Here is a 19,870-nt window from a genome sequence, read left to right as displayed (position 1 = left end):
CCTCTCCAGATACCCTCTCCATCAATGCTTACAACATGGTAAACATCTTTCCTTAATTTTCCTAATTTTCCATTAAGAATTCAAATATATATTGAGTGCATTTTTCAGTTTTATGAAACAACAATATGTGTTGATACTAGCAAATGTATTGTTACTACATATTGATAACGGCAGGTATATGATATGCTGTAACATAGATATGATGAATTTATTCAACCATTTCTTTATTGACAGTCACTGCTCCCTTTATTTTACTTTTCACCGCTTGGGGAAATGCCACAATAAAAATCTTCATACAAATATCTTGTGTTATTCAAGTTTATGCTCACTTGCTGTTGTTAACAAACACTCTAAGCTTACCACAAGAGTTTGTTTCTAGCTCACATCACTGTCTGGTGCAAGTCAGGCTGTTACTATGAGTTTGCCTCCAATCGTGATTCCAGGGCTCCATCTTATGGTTTCCCTATCTCAGATTTCTTCGTTTCCAGCAGTCAACACGGGAGAGAGCTTGGAAGACAAGGAAAGGTTTATGACAAAGACTGGATGTATGTTAGGACACTTCTGCCCAGATTCCACTGGCTACAACCCAATCATGAGGTCCCAACCTAATTGCAAGGGAGGCTGGGAAATGCAGTCTTCCTGTGTGCCCTAACAGGAACTGGATGAACATTTAGTCAATTTTGCAAATATTTTTATATACAGTAAGTCCCTACATATGAACGAGTTCCGTCCCGAGAGCCCATTCATTAAGTCCAATTTGTTTGTAAGTCCAACAAAGTTAGCCTAGGTACCCAACTAACACAGTCGGCTATACAGTACTGTACTATAATAGGTTTATAATACTTTTCACACAAATAACATAAAACACAAAAATAAAACATTTTTAATCTTACAGTACAGTACCTTGAAAAATACAGTAGTACAGTACAACAGCGGGCATACAGGGGCTGGCATCGAGGGAACAGGCAAGAAGAGTTACTGACTGGAGGAGGGAGAGGAGGTGGGAGGTGGTAGAGCTGAAGGATCGTCAGCAACAGGAGACGGAGGGCAAGCTGCAATTTCACTCACACCTGACGCTGATGGCACAGGTTCTGGCTCCTTGCTGGATTCAATTCTATCGACCCTCTTGAAAAAATGATCCAGTGATGTCTGGGTAGTAGCTACTTTTTTTCTCGTCATAGATGACATCCTGGGCTTGAAATAAAGATACTGTACTACTGTACTCTATACAGTACTGTAAAGTACACAAAAGCACACTTGCAGAGGATGTATGCACGTGACAACGTACACCAGACATGTGAACTAACTTACGTGACTGGACATGCGAATGCATGTTCGCATCTTTGAAAGTTCACAGCTTGAAGGTTCGTATGTAGGGGCCTTACTGTATTGGTGGCTTTACTCCAAAGGATATATTTCTGGACTGAAATTTCTGGGCTGTGAAATTCTATATAATGTGTGTATGTCTATCACTTCACAAAAAAGGCCATGACAACTCCTGTTTCTGTCAGCAGAGTAGGAATATTCAGCACCTTTCTTGCTTTTCTAAATCTCCCTTCCAAAGGTACTAAAAGACTAGAAACTCCACTGACCAGATTCCTGTGTCAACAGGGTCCTGGTTTAACTTCCACCAATGAGAGGCACTCTCACTGAAACTAGAAAAGGTGAAGAAAGCAAGCAGCCTTTATTTCATTCTAACATGTTGACACTTGGCAGAAATGGCCTGTAGTTGCTTCCAGGTGACATCCTGCATTCTGCAGAGATTACTGGCAGGGGCTTTCCCTGAAGTTCCTGCATTACCGGATTTTCTAAAAGCCAGCAATGATTTCTCCTGACTTGTTCTCTCAGTCTTTCTGACAGTTTAGTGAACATCTCATTTCTTGTATAAAACCTCTTCCTACTTGAAATACTTAAAGCAATTTGTTTCCAGACTAAGTACTAACCTACACATCAACCTAGCATTTGTCTTTTATCTTTGTTTATGACCCATTTTTTCCCACATATAATTTTTTAATTCTTACATTTCAAATATATTTGTTTTATGTTATAGCTGTGGTGTTGCTGCTTCCCAAGCCTTAGTTAACATATTCTATAAAACGTCTAATTTCTATCTTTTATAGTTAAATAATTAATTCATCTGGAACTTACTTTTGCATGTGTTGAGACTGCTAGTATCATTTATTAAATCAATCCTGTTTTCTCACCCAACTGAAATATCATCTTTGTCCCAAATATCTTGATCTATTTCTAGGCCACCTAGTCTATTCCAGTGATCTGTTTATTTTCCTGAGCAATGCCATACAGTGTTGATTGCTGTGGTTTTATAAAATATTTTAACAACTGTTTTATAAATCTAAATTCAAAAGAGACCATCTAACACAATAACTTGTGTTACCAGGTTAACTCAGTTGTTACATAAACTCATAATAAAATTTATTTTTCTATGTCTGTGCACATATTTGAACTTTCTACAAATATTAATAACAGAAACATCTGAATACTTGGCTAAAATAAGGGAGCAATGACCAATCCTAACCTGATTCCAAATGTTGGAGAAGGAGCAGCCTCACTCTTCTGATTGCTTTCATAAGTTAATGTTATAAAATTGAATTTGTAAAGTAACATTATCCTAATCAAATACTACTTTTGTCATTCATATATACTTTATATATAAGACTATAAAGGACTCTATGTAAGAGTTTGTTTAGAGAGGCGGAGTCAAGATGACTGTGTGGGAAGACGAAGAGTTAGCGTCTCCCCACAACGAGGGCACCTGCCGACCGCTGGTGAGGGACTCTGATGCCCAAGAAGACGCGAGGAAACCCCAAAGTGAACTGGTAGGATGAAGGGGGACTGCGGGGGGAGGAGAAGTGGACGCCAGACAGGATGGGCACCCCTGAAGCTGGGGAGATCAGGAGAGGAGTGGAGAGGTTGATTGCCCCGCCCACTCGGACCAGGGGAGCCTGCTGAGCTCCCAGGCTGGTCCTCTGCCCTCCAAGGTGCCCCCACAACCGAATTGGTCCTGGGGGCATAGAAGGGAGGCTGGGGAGATGAGGAGAGGCAGGAGGCATGGGCTCTTGCAGGCTGGAGGAGCGGGAGAGGAGACGAGGGCGTCTGCCCCGCCCACTCAAGCCCAGGAAGCCTGCTGGGCTCCCAGGTGAGGTCCCCTGCCCTCTGAGACCAGGGCTGGGGGGCACTCCTGGCCCCTTCTGTTCCTTGAGCCTAAGCCCCACCCCCCATAGCCCCCAGGGCCTTTTCCAGCCCTGTGGGTCCTGAGCATTGGCCCCACCCACCACCCAAACCTCGCCCTTGCTTAGGCCCCGCCCTCCACAGCCAAGGCCTCCCCCCACTTCTTTTTTCTTTTCTTTTCCCTCCTCCTCTCTTTTACTACTGTGGTACTGACATACCTTCTGGTTGTTGATTCATATTTTTATATTCTTCCTAACATATCTGTTAGTTTCCCAGTCTAATTTTTTTACTTTGTTACTGTTCTTTTTTTTTTTTTTTTTCTTTTCTTTTTTCCACCCCATGCACATTGAGGGATCTTGGTTCACGAGCCGGGGGGTTGGGCCAAAGCTCCTGCAGTGGGAGCTCCAAGTCTGAACCACTGGACTAACAGAAAGACCCCAGGGAATATTCAACGGAGTGAGGTCTCACAGAGTTCCTCATCTCAGCACCAAGACCCAGCTCTACCCAAGAGCCTAAAAATTCCAGTGTTGGAAGCCTCAGGTCAAACAACCAGTAAGACAGGAACACAATCCCACTCATTAAAAAAAAAAAAAAAAAAGAGACAGCAAAATAATATGTCACAGATGAAGGAGCAAGGTAAAAACCTACAAGACCAAATAAATGAACAGGAAATAGGCAACCTACCTGAAAAAGAATTCAGAGTAATGATAGTAAGACGGTCCAGAATCTCGGAAACAGAATGGAGGCACAGATTGAGAACACAGAAGAAATGTTTAACAAAGATCTAGAAGAACTAAAGGACAAACAAACAGATGAACAGCACAATAACTGAAATAAAAATACACTAGAAGGAATCAATAACAGAGTAACTGAGGCAGAAGAACAAATAAGTGAGCTGGAAGACAAAACGGTGGAAATAACTGCCAAGGAGCAGAATAAAGAAAAAAGAATGAAAAGAATTGAAGACAATCTCAGAGACCTCTGGGACAACACTAAACGCATCAACATTCAAATTATAGGGGTCCCAGAAGAAGAAGAGAAAAAGAAAGGGTCTAAGAAAATATTTGAAGAGATTATAGTCGAAAACTTCCCTAACATGGGAAAGGAAATAGTCACCCAAGTCCAGGAAAAAGAGACTCCCATACAGGATAAACCCTAGGAAAAACACACCAGGACACATATTAATCAAACTAACAAAAATTAAATTCAAGAAAAAAATATTAAAAGTAGCAAGGGAAAAACAAAAACTAACATACAAAGGAATCCCCATAAGGTTATCAGCTGATTTTTCAGCAGAAACTCTGCAGGCCAGAAGGGAGTGGCAGAATATACTTAAAGTGATGAAAGAGAAACCTGCAACCAAGATTACTCTACCCAGCAAGGATCTCATTCAGTTTCGATGGAGAAGTCAAAAGCTTTTCAGACAAGCAAAAGCTAAGAGAATTCAGCACCACAAAACCAGCTTTACAACAAATGGTAAAGAAACTTCTCTAGGCAGGAAATGCAAGAAAAGAAAAGGACCCACAAAAACAAACCCAAAACAATTAAGAAAATGGTAATAGGAACATACGTATCGATAATAACCTTGAATGTAAATGGATTAAATGCCCCAACCAAAAGACACAGACTGGCTGAATGGATACAAAAAAAGACCTCTATATATGCTGTCTACAAGAGACCCACTTCAGACCTTGGAACACATACAGACTGAAAGTGAAGGGATGGAAAAAGACATTCCATGCAAATGGAAATCAAAAGAAAGCTGGAGTAGCAACACTCGTATCAGATAAAATAGACTTTAAAATAAAGACTGTTGGGGCTTCCTTGGTGGAACAGTGGTTAAAAATCCACCTGCCAATGCAGAGGACACGGGTTCGAGCCCTGGTCCGGGAAGATCCCACATGCTGTGGAGAAATTAAGCCCGTGCGCCACAACTGCTGAGCCCGAGTGCCACAACTACTGAAGCCTGAGCGCCTAGAGCCTGGGCTCTGCAACAAGAGAAGCCACCGCAACAAGAAGCCCACACAACGAAGAGGAGCCCCCGCTCACCGCAACTAGAGAAAAGCCCACGTGCAGCAACGAAGACCCACCACAGCCAAAAATAAAATAAATAATTTTTTTTTAAAGTAATAAATAAATAAATAAGCTACAAGGATACATTGTACAGCACAGCACAAGGAATATAGCCAATACTTTATAATAACCATAAATGGAGTATAATCTCTAAAAAGTTTGAATTACCATGTTGTACATCTGAAACTAATATAATATTGTAAATCAACTATACATCAATAAAAAAATGAATGCCAAAAAGGAAGAGTTTGCTTATAAAATGGGTAACATTACCAGTATTTTTTAAAACTATTGGTCTAATACATAAACTTGTGCTGCTTTTAATATCATTCAACTGTTTGTCTGATTTATTTTTCATTAAGATATAATTCACATACCACAGAGTTCTTCACTCTTTAAAGTTTCCAATTCAGTTGCTCTTAGTATATTCACAAAGTGTGCAGCGATCACCACTTTGTAATTCCTGTTTGTCTGATTTTCTTTTTTATTATTTAAAAAAATGGAAAATCAAAAGTATAATTTTCATTCAATAAATATCATTTGATCCTTAGGCAGTTTTGTTGCAGAAAGTAAAGTTCATGATTTTAGAATGATGGTAGCAATTCATCAACAAAGTAATCAGTTTTCACACAGTTTCAATAACTGCAGCAATTTCCTTGAACTGTCTGTAGAAATTCTGGAGAGAAAGGGGAAAAACAATATTAATTTTGCTTTTAGAGGCTATTTAAGTAGTTCTTTTAATTATATCTAACCAGCAGAGGCTCTAGAACATATTAAGTTTGCATTTTAATGTTACTTCCTCAACTATTATTATTCAAAAGTTACTATAAGAAACAAACAGGTGTAATTTGGTGCAAGCAAAAATACTACTGTAGAGTCGGATAATTAGCTCATAAATAAGCTTTTTAAAAGCATCCAACGAAGTTCTTTGAGATCACAACAGAAAGATTTATTAAATGCCCAGCACTGTTCTCAACAATGAAGACTTTAAAAAAATGAGATTGGTTCCCAGGCTCTGAACCACTTTTAATACAGTGAAAGACTGCATTTCAGGGTGATAGGGGCTGTCTTGTCAGTTATACTAAGAGGGACCCAACACTGACAGTAGCTTACATGGTAGAAGCTTATTTCTCTTTCAATTAAAAACTAAGCTGGTATGGTAGTTCTCCTGTAGAAGTCATCAGATAAAACATCAGATAAAAAAGGGATCAAATTCTGTTTTCCTTTCTTATTCTCTACTTGCCGAGAAGTAGGAAGCAAATTTGATATACTCTAATGATTCCATCCTTGTATTTTCCCTCTTCTTTGGACTTAATTCTCTATTTTGCTACTTAAAAGAGTATCTGTATTTTCTTTTAACTCATATGTAAGTTTATTATGGAACGAAGGAGGAAATAACCATTTCTTAAAAAATATATACTCATGATCATAATTTCAGCTACTAGAAAGATAAAAGTCAAAAGCTCAAAGAATGCTCCTTGGTGCTCAGTCCTATAATGTGACTAACAGGCTGTTCGCCTGGTTAGCTGTAAGCCACGTAAGAACTACCTCTAAAAGAGTTGCCCCATTTGTGATCTTTTGACTATGAGAAAAAAATTTTAAGAGATGGAATCAGGGAGCACAAATGTGGCAAAGAAAAATAAGAATTAGGCCAGTATTATGAATTACAAAAGGACTGAAACCTATATTCCTTTTGGAAGTAGATTTGGTCTTTATGTTCAGTTGCAAGCTACTCACATATCACAATACACTACATTTAGTTCCTTCCAACCAAGTCCTAATTTGCTTCCAAGACACCATTTAGCATTAAAAATAATGAATCTGTGACCCTTTTTTTGTTCTACAGCAGACACAGCTGTTCTAAAAATAGGAATCAAAAGGAGAGAACATCCTTAAAATGTAATTTGTAAAACAGAACTACAATATAACCCACAAATCTCACTTCTGGGTATATATCCAAAGGAAATAAAATCACTACCTCAAAAAGTTATCTGCACTCCCACATTCAGTGCAGCATTACTCACAATAGCAAGGTATGGAAACAACCCAAGTGTCTGTTGACAGATGAATGGATAAAGAAAATGTGGTTAAAAAAAAAAAAAAAAAAAAGAAAATGTGGTGTGTATATATACACAACAGTATACTATTCATCCTTTAAAAAGAAGGAAATCCTGCTATTTTTGACAACATGGGTGAACCTGGAGGACATTATGCTAAGTAAAATAAGCCAGACACAAAGACAATACTGCATGATCTCACTTATATGTGGAATCTAAAAAAATTGGAATTCATGGTAACAGAGAGTATGCTATAAGAAATAATTCATATCTGTTCACTCACCAAAGGGATCAAAACAAACAAAAACAAAACTCTAAGGCCAGTTAAACTAGCCAAAGACAAAGCATTTCCCTGTATGTACATTGAAAAGAAAATGATTTCTCATCCACCCCCTTTCTTCCTTTCTTGCTTACAGATAAGAGGTAGAATAATAATATATATAATATTGGATACGAAAAAAAAATAATAATATATATAACATGATTCTATAAATAAACTATTGAGTTACTCTAATCCCCAGCAGATAAAATTACCCATCAAGTACTAGTGGTCTGATCTACATTTTGTAAACATTATTAGTCAGAAAATTCAGGGTCAATACTGCTCAAAGGTAAGATTTATTTAGCTTAATCACTCTTGAATATTAAGCCTAAGAAGAATAAAACAGTTAAATGCAAAGTAAATATCCTGCTAGAAAAGATGCAAATTTCTTAAACACACTCACAGATGAGTCCTTGAAAGTGATGGAGTGTCAGTATACAAATTCAGCATATTATATTGAAAATATTGAAAATAATTTATCAAATTCCCAAATAAAGTAAATCCAGATCTTTTGCATGTAAAGCACATCAAAACAATTGCAAATAAAAACAGTTAAAATTTTCTCTTAAAGAAGATTTTATGCATCTTTTTAAGCAGTAATTACAGAACAATGGCTAAACTGAATGAGTTTTATCACAAACCTGAAACTGTGGAATTGTCATTTCGAAGGACTTGCTCTTTACTTGGCCTGAATGATCTGCCACTTTGAGCATCACTGCAACGTAAGGATACTTAAGTGATCTGCAGCTGTCTGAGCTCACAGCCATACCCAGCTTCCACTGAAAATCTATTAGCTGTAATGAAACAGTACACAATACACCAGTTATAATATTGCCCTGAATGAAGATATTTATTCAATTTTACTGCTCTCATATTCAAGTTTTAATTTCAAGGCCAGTCAGAATAAAAGAAAATATCTTCATTTTAATATTGTTAGGGGGATATAATAATCAAATGAACACAGAGAGAGGCAATAAGAGGTATCAACAGGGTTGGAAAACAACACTGTCATAATTACAAAAGGGAAAAAACAAAAGTCTCCACCTGATGTGTTATGGAGGTAGATGTGGCAGTACTAGTTTTCTTTTCATTTTGCTCCTGTACTTAAGGGGACTCCAAACGTTTTGGACCATCTCTTATCTCATTTTCCTGTTCCACATATGCCTTGCCCCATTCCACAACCCAAAAGTCCTAAAATGGAAGATGAGTTATATACCATCTTCATATTTGATTGAGGCATACATGGGAACCATACCAGTTTCTTTCCTCACCACAGTCCTTGACATGAAACCTTACACTATTGGGGAAGGTGGTTTTAGATTTCATCACTGTTGATGATGGATACCTGCCACGTGATGTGCTATGCAGTTTACATGTATTTAGTGCCTCACTGAATCATCATAACATTATAGGCTATTATTTCCATTTTGCAGGTGACAAAACTGAATTTCAGAGAGCTTACATAATATGCACAAAGTCACGCATTTCTGGACTCATAACTGAAACCAAAGTCTGTTTGACTCCAATGATTACATGCTTATTGACTACTGGTTGCCTCAATACCTTCTAGCTAATTCTTTTCAATGATTGTTCAGTGTTGCCATGGCATAAAACAGGACTGGATAAATGCAGCCCTTAATACTGAGTTTAAAACATAAGACAATAAATGGAGGAATTTTGTGTCTTGTTCCCAAAGCTTCGAAAGATATGTAGTACCTAGCAGGCACTCACAAAAAATACCTGTCTATTGACTGATACCTTTTGCTACCAAATGAATGCTTACTGGGCAAATAGCTTTACATATTAATAAAAAAATTTTTATAAAAGGTGAGATTAGTGTAAGGACCAAAATTTCCTCCTGTCTTCATACTGGCATTAGACGAACCAGCTACAGCATGAAGGCCAGGCTGGTCCCGACAAAAGGTTAACATCTTTGATAAGTAAAAAGACTGTACAGGTACTTCTTAAATTAAAGTTTCCCATACAAAAATAGAGAAACGATAGTAGGTTAATAAGAAAAGAACTACAAACAGCTAATAAGCATGTGGAAAGGAAACAGGGAAATGCAAATTTAAAACACAAAGAAATACCACTACACACCTACCAAAATGGCAAAATTTTAAGTCTGATGATTCTAAAACTGGCAAGAAAGGATGTATCACAGTGCTGTTGATGGAAGTCTAAATTGGGTCAATCTTTCGGAAAATTGGCTTTACTTAAACTGCAGTTACGCATATCCAGTGATCTGGTGATTCAATTATTAGGGATATAACCTAGAAAAACAGTATACTTGGGGCTTCCCTGGTGGCACAGTAGTTAAGAATCTACCTGCCAATACAGGGGACAGGGGTTCGAGCCCTGGTCCGGGAGGATCCCACATGCCACAGAGCAACTAAGCCCGTGCGCCATTAACTACTGAGCCTGTGCTCTAGAGCCTGCATGCCACAACTACTGAAGCCCGTGCACCTAGAGCCCGTGCTCTGAAACAAGAGAAGCCACTGCATTGAGAAGCCCGCGCACCACAATGAAGAGTAGCCCCTGTTGCAGCAACTAGAGAAAGCCTATGTGCACCAACGAAGACCGAACACAGTCAAAATAAATAAATTTATTTTAAAAAGTTAAAAAAAAAAAAAAAAGAATCCACCTGCCAGTGCAGGGGACACGGGTTCGAGCCTTGATCGGGGAAGATCCCACATGTCGCGGAGCAACTAAGCCTGTGCGCCACAACTACTGAGCCCATGTGCCACAACTACTAAAGCCCACTGGCCTAGAGCCTGTGCTCTGCAACAACAAAAGCCACTGCAATGAGAAGCCCACCCACCGCAACGAAGAGTAGCCCCTGCTCGCCGCAACTAAAGGAAGCCCGTGCACAGCAATGAACACCCAAAGCTGCCAAAAATAAATATTTTAAAAAAGGAAAAACAGGATGCTTATGTGAGAATGTTCCTAGCAGCTATATTCAAAATAGCCCTAACCTATAAACAACCCAGATGTTCATCAGTAATAAAATGGACAAATGAAATGCTGTACAGCAATGAAAATGAACTTCAGCTACACTTACCACCAAAAATCCTGAAAGAAACAAGTCAAAAAGTTATGTGATTCCATGCACTTAAACTTGAGAAACAGGAAATATAATACTGTTTAGTGATGCATACACAGATGGCAAAACTATAAAAAGAAGCAAGAATATGACTATCACAAAAGGATAATTATTACCTCTAGGGAGGAGGGCGGGAGAGATATGATTGGGAAGGGGCATGTGGTGGGCTTCTGGGGTACTGGTAATGTTCGATTTCTTGAGTGTTGATTGTAGTGACAGAAATGTTCACCTTTAAATTACCCATTTTTTGGTAACTATTTGAGGGGATGGAGGTTAACTAGATGTACTGTGGTAATCATTTTGCAGTATATGTATGTCAAGTCATTATGCAGAGCTGTATTTCAATTATATCTCAATAAAACTGGAAAAAGTAAAATTATTCATTAAACAGTCCAAATGTTCTGCACATTTTGGTATAGATGTTATCTTGCACATATAGCAGGGGGAGGGGAGGATATGTTAGTGAGCTCTACATTTCTGGTTGAAAGGAAAAATTTATTTAGGGTAGGTGATCAAAGGAAAGCTTCAGCGGAGACAGAGCTCAGTTTTGAAGAATAACAGAATTGAAATTGAGAGGAAAAAATTTGTTTTATTTATATATTCCATAAATACACACCTAGCAAAGAATAAGTGCTTAATAAATATTAAGCTGAACCAACTAGAGATAAAAGTAGTTCATATCTGGCTGAGGGATAGAGCACACTGTCTCAAAGTGAAAGGCTCCTATAAGGAAGTATGGAAAATAAGGCTGACAAGAGATCAAGAATCAAGAGGCCAGTAATTTTTTGCAAATTGTACAAGTTTTCAGAATACTCTCATTTACAGTTGACCCTTAAACGATGTGGGTTTGAACTGCAGGGATCCACTTATACACAGATACTTTTCAATAGTAAATACTACAGTACTACACGGTCTGCAGTTGGTTGAATCCACATGTATGCAGAGGAACCTAGGATATGTGACAAGTAGGATGAAGCTGATCCTGTGAAGAATGGATCACTAGGTCTTGATGATCATCTACAGTTAAGGGAGGTATCAAAGACAACTATAAAATTTTGAGCCCAGATGACTGGGAGAATATATCATATATGAATCAGGACTTTTTATATTTTAAGCCCAAAAGTATTATCAAGAAGTGATAATTAACCTATATGAGAAAAGAATCTAAAAAAGAATGAATATATGTATAACTGAATCGCTTTGCCGTACACCTGAAACTAACACAACATTGTAACTTAACTATACTCCAATAAATTTTTTTAAAAAGTGATAAGGAATATCTAAATAGGAATGTTCAATAAGTGGATAAAAATTCAAGAACAGAATTCATGGGAGTTCATGATTAGAGATAGTTTTATATCAGTTCAATGGTGATATTCAAGAAAGTAACTTAACACTTTTTAAACATATTTGCCCCATACAACTCCTTGATGCAAGAAGTTCCATTTTTACTGTCCATAGTAAAATCGGAGATAAAACATTGCTTATTTGACTCTAAAAGTATGAAATAAAACTCTGGATTATCCAGAACATTTTAAGCAGAAAAGCAATTAAGGAACACAATGTTGGAATTCACTGACCATTAAAATGGTGAAACTGGCAGGTGGGGAAATTGGGAGAGCTGCCATTTACTGTGCAAAGCTGGTATTCATGAGTACAAGAGCTGGGATTAGGGTTATGGGATGAGAATTTCCCAAATTCTGAACTGAACATTTAAATGCAAATTATCAATAAAAGCAAACCTTCTAATAAGTGTGACTGAGCCTTAAATAGGAATTAACTACAGAGGAGATTTTAAAAGGAATAAAAAAAGAAAAAACAAAAAAATTAGAACAGGGCGAACATCACTATGGAGAATATTAAGAATGAAGTAGCCTCAAAATTCTTGTAGAATTAAGCAAATGATTTAAAAAGAAAAATGTACAAAGAAAAAAAGCTAGTAGTAAAAAAATATAGGAATAACCAGAAGTAAAATGAATACAAAGAAGAAAAATAATCAGAAAGCAAATATAGATTAAGAGGTAAACAAAGAAATTAGCTGTAGTCTGTCACACTAAAAATAGTTGATATGGTGGCTGAAGTTACTGTTAACATAAAAACATCACTATAAAAACCGTGTACAGGGGCTTCCCTGGTGGCGCAGTGGTTGAGAGTCCGCCTGCCGATGCAGGGGACACGGGTTCGTGCCCCGGTCCGGGAAGATCCCACATGCCACGGAGCGGCTGGGCCCGTGAGCCATGGCGGCCGCTGAGCCTGCGCTCCACAGCGGGAGAGGCCACAGCAGTGAGAGGCCCGCGTACCGCAGAAAAAAAAAAAAAAAACAGTCTACAAAGAAAAAAATTTTTAAGACCATTTCACTTTAAATTTAATTTTTATTTTTCAAAACATAACAGGAGAAAATTTAAAAAATAATCGTGTAAAACTCCATCATCTTAAAAACTATGTTCATATTCCTGTGTCCCCGTTTCTAGTCTTTGTATGCAATTTTTATAGCTACAGTCACAAAATACACACTTTTATGTTCTCTCCTTTTTTAAATGAAAGTTTTCAAATGGAAAGAATGTTAAGCATTCTGCACACATTAATCTCTCCCAAAGTACTACAAGGAAAAGACTGATTAAACTCATCCAAGGATACAACACTAATAGAGCTGGTATTCAAACCCAAATTTGTCTGATTCCATATTCCATGCCTTTTTCATTATACCTAGCTGCAACATGACTACCATTCAGAATTAAACCAAGTCCTAATAGGTCAAGAAAGTAGACAGGTCTGGGACAGGGCAAGAGTGTTTGGCATCTCCTAAATGCTAGGCCTGAACTGTCCAGTATAGTAGCCACTAGCCAACTGTGACTATTTAAATTAATTTAAAATGAATAAAAGATTCAGTTCCTCAGTTGGACTAGCCACGTACAAAGTGCTCAAGAGCCATGTGTGGCTAGTGCTACCATACTGGATAGCGCCAACAGAGAACATTTCCATCATCGTAGGAAGTTCTATTGGACAGTGCTGTGCTAAACTCTGTGCTTCGTACTTTGTATCTGCAGATATTGATTATGGCATGAGTTATTAGCAAATTTCTACTTGAAAATTCATATTAGCTATAGCCTAAGTGGACAACTTTTGCTAAGTCATTAGCCTTTCTCATCTTGCTTAACGGCACCTTCATCCATGCTTTGATTTTCTTCATAGCACTTAACAGTTTCTAAAATTATGTTAACTTATTCATCCCCTGTGTCCCCAAGGAAATGGCATTATGAATCCAGTTACTACTGAATCTATTACAACATTATCTGATAGAAAGTGAATATTCAAATAAGTATCTGTTGAACGGTTTAGAAGTTCTGGGGTATGTGGTAACTGGTCTCCAAAGATAACCTCCAGCAATTAATTCCACCCGGCTCTGTAAGTACACGTCACTCTTCACATCAAGAAGTGGAGCTTATTTTCTCTCTGCACGAATCTGAGCTGTGCCTGTGATTGTTTTGACAAGTAGAATATGGCAGAAGAGGTGTTCTGGAATCTTTGAGCCTAGGCCTTAGGAGAACTGGAAGTGTGTCCTTCCTTCTTCATGGAATGCTGGCTCTTGGGACTCTCCTTGGAACCCAGCCACCATGATGTGAGCACCCACATGAAGGAGAACCGAGTCACGCCAATGATCAGCTCTAGCTCAGCTCACAGCCCAAGTCACGACTAGCATGTGAGTGAGCCCTCTTCACTTCCACCCAGCTAAGGCTCCTAGATGACTGAAGGCTCCTAGATGACTGAAGCCCCAGCTGACATGATAAGGAGTAGAAACCACCACCCAGCTAAGCCCAGTTAACCCAAAGACTCATGAGAGACAATTAAACAACTGTTTTAAGTCACTAAGTTTAGGGTGGTTTGTTATGTGGTGACAGATAACTAAAACAGAGCAAACACAACTAGCTGAAAATAGCTTTGTTAATAAACTTATTACGATATACGATTTATCAAAAATGAATTCTCAAAACTATACAAACAGAACTATATTGGTTTATAGAAACTGTAGCAAATATAAATAATCAAAACAATGTTTCATATTTGGTTAGTGTTAATACCACCAGTAAAAATAATCCAGAGAACGAAAGCGTTTCCCATTAAACACAATCGCTACTAGTAAGTTCACAGTACTACTGTCATGCAACACAAAACAAGTATCAGCTTTCCTCAAAATGGTTTTTAATCCTCATTTCTTTTCTGATGACCCCATTTTCTAAGTGACTCAGGTTTGAAACTTCAGTCAACTTTGATTTTTCTCTCTCCCTTACACAAAACACTTATGAATCGCTAGGTACTCAAGATTTTATTTCAGCCAATGCCACTGACATTTATTCCCTTCTTCCCAATCTCACTGTTACAGAGCCTTTTAAAAGGCTTGCCTTCAATTTTACTGCAGCTGCCTAATCAGTTTCTTGCCTAGAGTCTTCCTCAGTTCCAATCCACAGGATGGACTCTAAACACTACTTATAAACTTACCAAATCTAATATCACAAATCAAAAACTTGTAATGTCTACTGCCTCAGGAACTAGTTAACCCTTCCCCTAGCACTTAAGTCATCTCACAGCATAGTCCCAAACAGCTTTCCCACTCGTGCTCAAGCTGGACCGCATCCTCTCTTTATTTTTATTTTTATTTTTTTTGCGGTACGCGGGCCTCTCACTGTTGTGGCCTCTCCCGTTGCAGAGCACAGGCTCCGGACGCGCAGGCTCAGCGGCCATGGCTCACGGGCCCAGCCGCTCCGCGGCATGTGGGATCTTCCCGGACCGGGGCACGAATCCGTGTCCCCTGCATCGGCAGGCCGACTCTCAACCACTGCGCCACCAGGGAAGCCCCGCATCCTCTCTTTAAATTATCTTTCAGTCTTCAAACCTTTGCTCATGCTGCTCATTCCTCTTGGAATACAACTCTCAAACACCTATTTAAAATTCAAAACTCCTCTCAAATTCTACTTGCTCTGTAAAGTCTTTCCTGGTTTACTCAACTTTTCTATGAATGGTCACGTCACTTCTTACGCCCCAGCACTTAGAACATTCTGACTTGAACAGTAGTCATCTGTGGATCTGTCTCCCTCCCCCACCATCTACTAGACGGTAAACTCCCTGAGGGGAGTTCATACATCCTTACATGACTTGTAGCACCCAACAGGACACACAGAAGAACAAAAACAGCCATACGTTTATGAACTATTACACAAACTGTACAAAAACTTAAGTCACTGTCTCATATACGGAAGAGGGAAAAGGGCACTAGATATTGTGCGTCAATATACATATTTCTGTTGATTTATACCATAAAACTGGCAAGCAGGAAAACAATAAAATGTGGCAACAACAGGAACAATCATTCATCTATGATAAGGAGTTCTAACTAGACATCTATAAAAAAGAACCATGAATTACTTCAAAACAGTGATTATCAGCATCAGAACGTGAAGTAATGAATAACCTTAGACCTTCTGGTGCTGGACAAGGTAGCACGATAGTTTGTTAAATTTAACAAGTTCAGACTCTGAAGTTAGACAGACCTGAGTTTGAATCTCAGCTCTGCTACCTTCTACCCACGTGACTTTGGGCAAGTTACTATGTCTCTATGCCCCAATATTCAGTTAAATATTTACAAAACAATACTGTGTTCTAGGCACTGGGACTATAAAAAATAAAACAAAGGGTTCCTGACCTCAGGAACTTACGTTCTAGTAGGGAAGACAGATAATAAGCAAATATATATACAGTGTCGTTGTACTAAGTGTTATAAAAAGAATTTTTTAAAATGCAGGTAAGGGGACAGAGTGACCAGGAAGGCTATTTAGATAGAGCCTGGGGGAGACCTCTGTGAGGAGGCAGGTTTTGAATAGAAAGACACCTGAGTAAAGTGAAGGAAAAAGCCACAAGAATAACTGGAGAAACGAGCATTCTGGACAGAGGGAGAAGCCTGCCTGGCCTGCGCAGGGAACAACGAGGCCCGCATGGCTGGAGTGGCGTGAGCTAGGAAGAGAGGTAAGAGACAAAGAAACACTTTTTGAAGGGCCTTTAGGTCAAGGAAAATACTTAAGACATTTTTCTAGTGCGACAGTACTCTCTTAAATGGCTTCGAGCAGGGAAAAGACCTGGTCTAACTTGGACCGCAAAAGTCTCCTCCAGATTGATGAACAGGGCATTAAGTTTAAGAAGGAAAACAAAAAGACTCAATTGGGAGACCATTACGGTATCTACACAAGAGGGTGGTGCTTGGGACTCAGGTGGCCGCAAGGCGAGGTAAATTTAGAGAATATTCTTAAAGGTAGAGAAAACAGTATTCTGATGGATTGTATGCGGGGTCTGCACTCTCACGAGAGGTGTGGTCCCAGTTAGCCTCGCTGATTCTTATATTGGTGAGAAATATTTAAAGAAAGAAAGAAGGTATTATAGCTCAAGGAATTTAAACTAGTGTTAGCCCTAAAAATTAGCTATATCTGGTACATTTAAAAGGCATATACTACAAACAGAAATGACTTACTGCTAGGTCAAGGCTTTTCTCCCCTACAAGACTGCTGAATACACATAATCATTTTATCTAGCAATATAATATTTAAAAAACACATCATGAACTATGAATAAAAAGGTTCAATTTAAGAGTTCCTGGAGGTAAAACTCACAAAAGTGTGAGGTCCCCCTAATGACTGGGGTGTAGGTGGGTGCCTGAGATTTTAACTCGGCCTTGTCCACGCTGAGCCTCCAGTAATTCATCAATTATGGTTTAGGTTTTCCTACCCCTAGCACTGGTTTTCACAGAGGTTTCTGTTCTGGTTAAGTTGTGCTTCTCTGTATTCACCTGTCTCTCCAATTTGGGAGACAGGAGCTTGCCCTGTGACCTCATTTTTCTGACTTATCCAAGAAGAACTGTTCATTTTTCAGTCTATTCAGCTTTTCATTTATTTTAAGGCACAGGTTGGGCTTTATAAGAAGGCGGCAGGAGGGTCAGATTCAGAGAAGGCAATAGGATGATGCTGGCAGAAAGAGAAGTGATGACAGAAGCAGAGGCTGGAAGGATGTGCTTTGAAGATGGAAGTAGATGCCATTGCTAAGGAACACAGGCAGCCTCTAGAAGCTGAAACAGACAAGGAAGCAGATTCTCCCTTAAAACCTCCAAAAGGAACACAGCCCTGCTGGCACCTTGGCTTTAGTCCCACAAGACTAATTTTGGACTTCTGATCTCCAGCACTATAAGGATAAATTTGTGTTGTTTTAAACACACCTCCCCCTACACACACCCCCAAAAGGTTCAACTTTTAAAACCCTATAATCTAGTATAATTCAGTTTCAGGATACCTTACGCAAACATATGACTTAATGTAAGTATAATAAATGGATAAGATGATTTCTGAGACATTGAATCAAAGTTATTGAGCAGTAACTCAGATCAAAGCCAGATAGGGGGTTGACTACTATCTGAGTTTCCCCCTATCTCCCAGGAATCCTCAAAAACAACAGAAAAATCAGCTGGAGACAGATGTCACAGAGCAGTCAAAGGACATCTCTCAGCCCCCGTGTTCTCATTATTTATCTCAGCCCTTTCTTATACTTTGTGGTCCTGGGTAACTCTTATATTTCAAATACTCTAGTTTTAGTACTCTTCTTCTGGGAAGTGTTATAAGCTATTTGCCTAAAAACAGTTTATTAGCTGAAACAGGACGGGAACACTCAGAACAAAGAGACAGTCCTAAGACATATTTAAAAAATCAAATTGTTATTCCAAGCATAAAAAAAACAGACATTGAAAGGTTAAAGAGGTAAACTCTCCCTCTTCCACAAACTGCTTTTTAAAGACTTAAGAAAATGTTTGCGCAGCTATCTTTGGAAATTTTGATAATTTCTTCTCTATATATATTACATCCCCAAATACTATGTACCTAGTATCAAATCAACGGCGCTTAATCAAGGAAGAACAATATTTGGTCTGTACTCTTCGGGCTGGAGTGGGTGGGGAAGATTAAATTACAATGGCAGTGGCTACTACCTCAGAAGCCAAGTGGAAGGAGCAATGCAGGGTGGCGGGAGGAAAGGCACGGGCTCACGGACATGGGCCTTGGTTTGGGGTTGAGCTGGGGAAGGTTCACGGTGGCATCGTCCCGCGGCTGCCAGAGGCGGGCGGAGGACCAGGTGCAGCCGCCCGCCACTTGTCCAGCCGAGGCCGGCGGAGGCCGCGAGGGATGGCCACTCACTCACCTGGTTGGTGACCTGAAATGGAAGCAGAAAACACAATTTAGGGAACGATCTTTCTTGCTCCGGAGCCCACTGCCCCGGCTCCTTCCAGGCCAGGTCTTACCTTGGCCTTAGCATCCAGCTGTGGCTCGCTACACCCCTCCATAGCAGCGCCCCAGAACCCCACCACCCACTCAGGTGGAAGCTCCCGGGGCCACCACCCCTTCCGCTTCCTCTTCCCGCCCCTCGCGGCCCGTCGCACGCAGCGGACGTGGGGGGAGGAGGGCAGAAACATCTTTGTATACCTCATCCTTAATCTCAATTAGACATCAGTTTTATGGAGCCGATCAGTAACAACGGAAACACTGTAGGGGAAAATGTCCGAAAACTGGCAGATACCTTGTGAAGGGAAGGATAGATTATCTTTTAGGTGCCGTCGCCCCCTACTTATGCCATGGACGTGGACTCTTCCTGCCTGCAGCGCCAGGCGCCCTTTGAGCGACCGCAGACTTGTAGCTGCGCAGACTTGTTAGAAATTGATGCTAACCGAGTTTGAAAGCTGTGGGACAATCGCTCCCCCTTCCCCACAGATGTTTGTCCTGCGAGGGAGATGCCAATGGGACCTTTAGTTTTATGATTAGCTTCTGTCACTCGGATTCATTTCACTGGCCTAGCTTGGAGGTGGGGTGGGCATGCTTTTTGTTACGCTCCTTCGTGGAGGATAACACGAAGTGCTGGGAGCTTTATAGTCACATAAGCCTGAATCTAAAACCCTCTACCACTCAGCTGTACGCCTTGAGTAAAGGTAAACTTTCTGGAGATCAGCTTTCTAATCTGTAAAACTCAGGCTGTAGATATTTGTCTCACAAGGCTTTATGAAAGGTTCTGTGAGATCCCATATGTAAAGCACATAGCAAAGTTCCT

At 39.6% G+C, this 19,870-nt stretch overlaps 1 protein-coding gene across 2 annotated transcripts; it reads right to left on the bottom strand.

Moving 5' to 3' along the window:
* Positions 1 to 816: 816 nt before the first annotated feature.
* On the bottom strand, positions 817 to 19,181 carry COMMD6 (COMM domain containing 6). 2 transcript variants are annotated; one of them, XM_004284280.3, is made up of 4 exons: positions 19,071 to 19,137; positions 18,971 to 18,982; positions 8,283 to 8,435; positions 817 to 5,938 (listed from the first exon to the last, which is right to left on the bottom strand). In XM_004284280.3, exons 1-4 carry the CDS (start codon positions 19,110 to 19,112, stop codon positions 5,888 to 5,890), a joined length of 258 nt encoding a protein of 85 aa, XP_004284328.1. In that variant the 5' UTR covers positions 19,113 to 19,137; the 3' UTR covers positions 817 to 5,887. The 2 variants fall into 2 exon arrangements, with proteins under 2 accessions (XP_004284328.1, XP_049556960.1); XM_049701003.1 differs by lacking the exon at positions 817 to 5,938 and having other exon boundaries at positions 8,345 to 8,435; positions 18,762 to 18,982; positions 19,071 to 19,181.
* Between the last annotated feature and the right edge of the window lie 689 nt (positions 19,182 to 19,870).

The sequence above is a fragment of the Orcinus orca genome, chromosome 18, assembly GCF_937001465.1.
Source record: "Orcinus orca chromosome 18, mOrcOrc1.1, whole genome shotgun sequence".
NCBI lineage: Eukaryota > Metazoa > Chordata > Mammalia > Artiodactyla > Delphinidae > Orcinus > Orcinus orca.
This window is presented reverse-complemented; position numbering and strand designations above follow the sequence as displayed.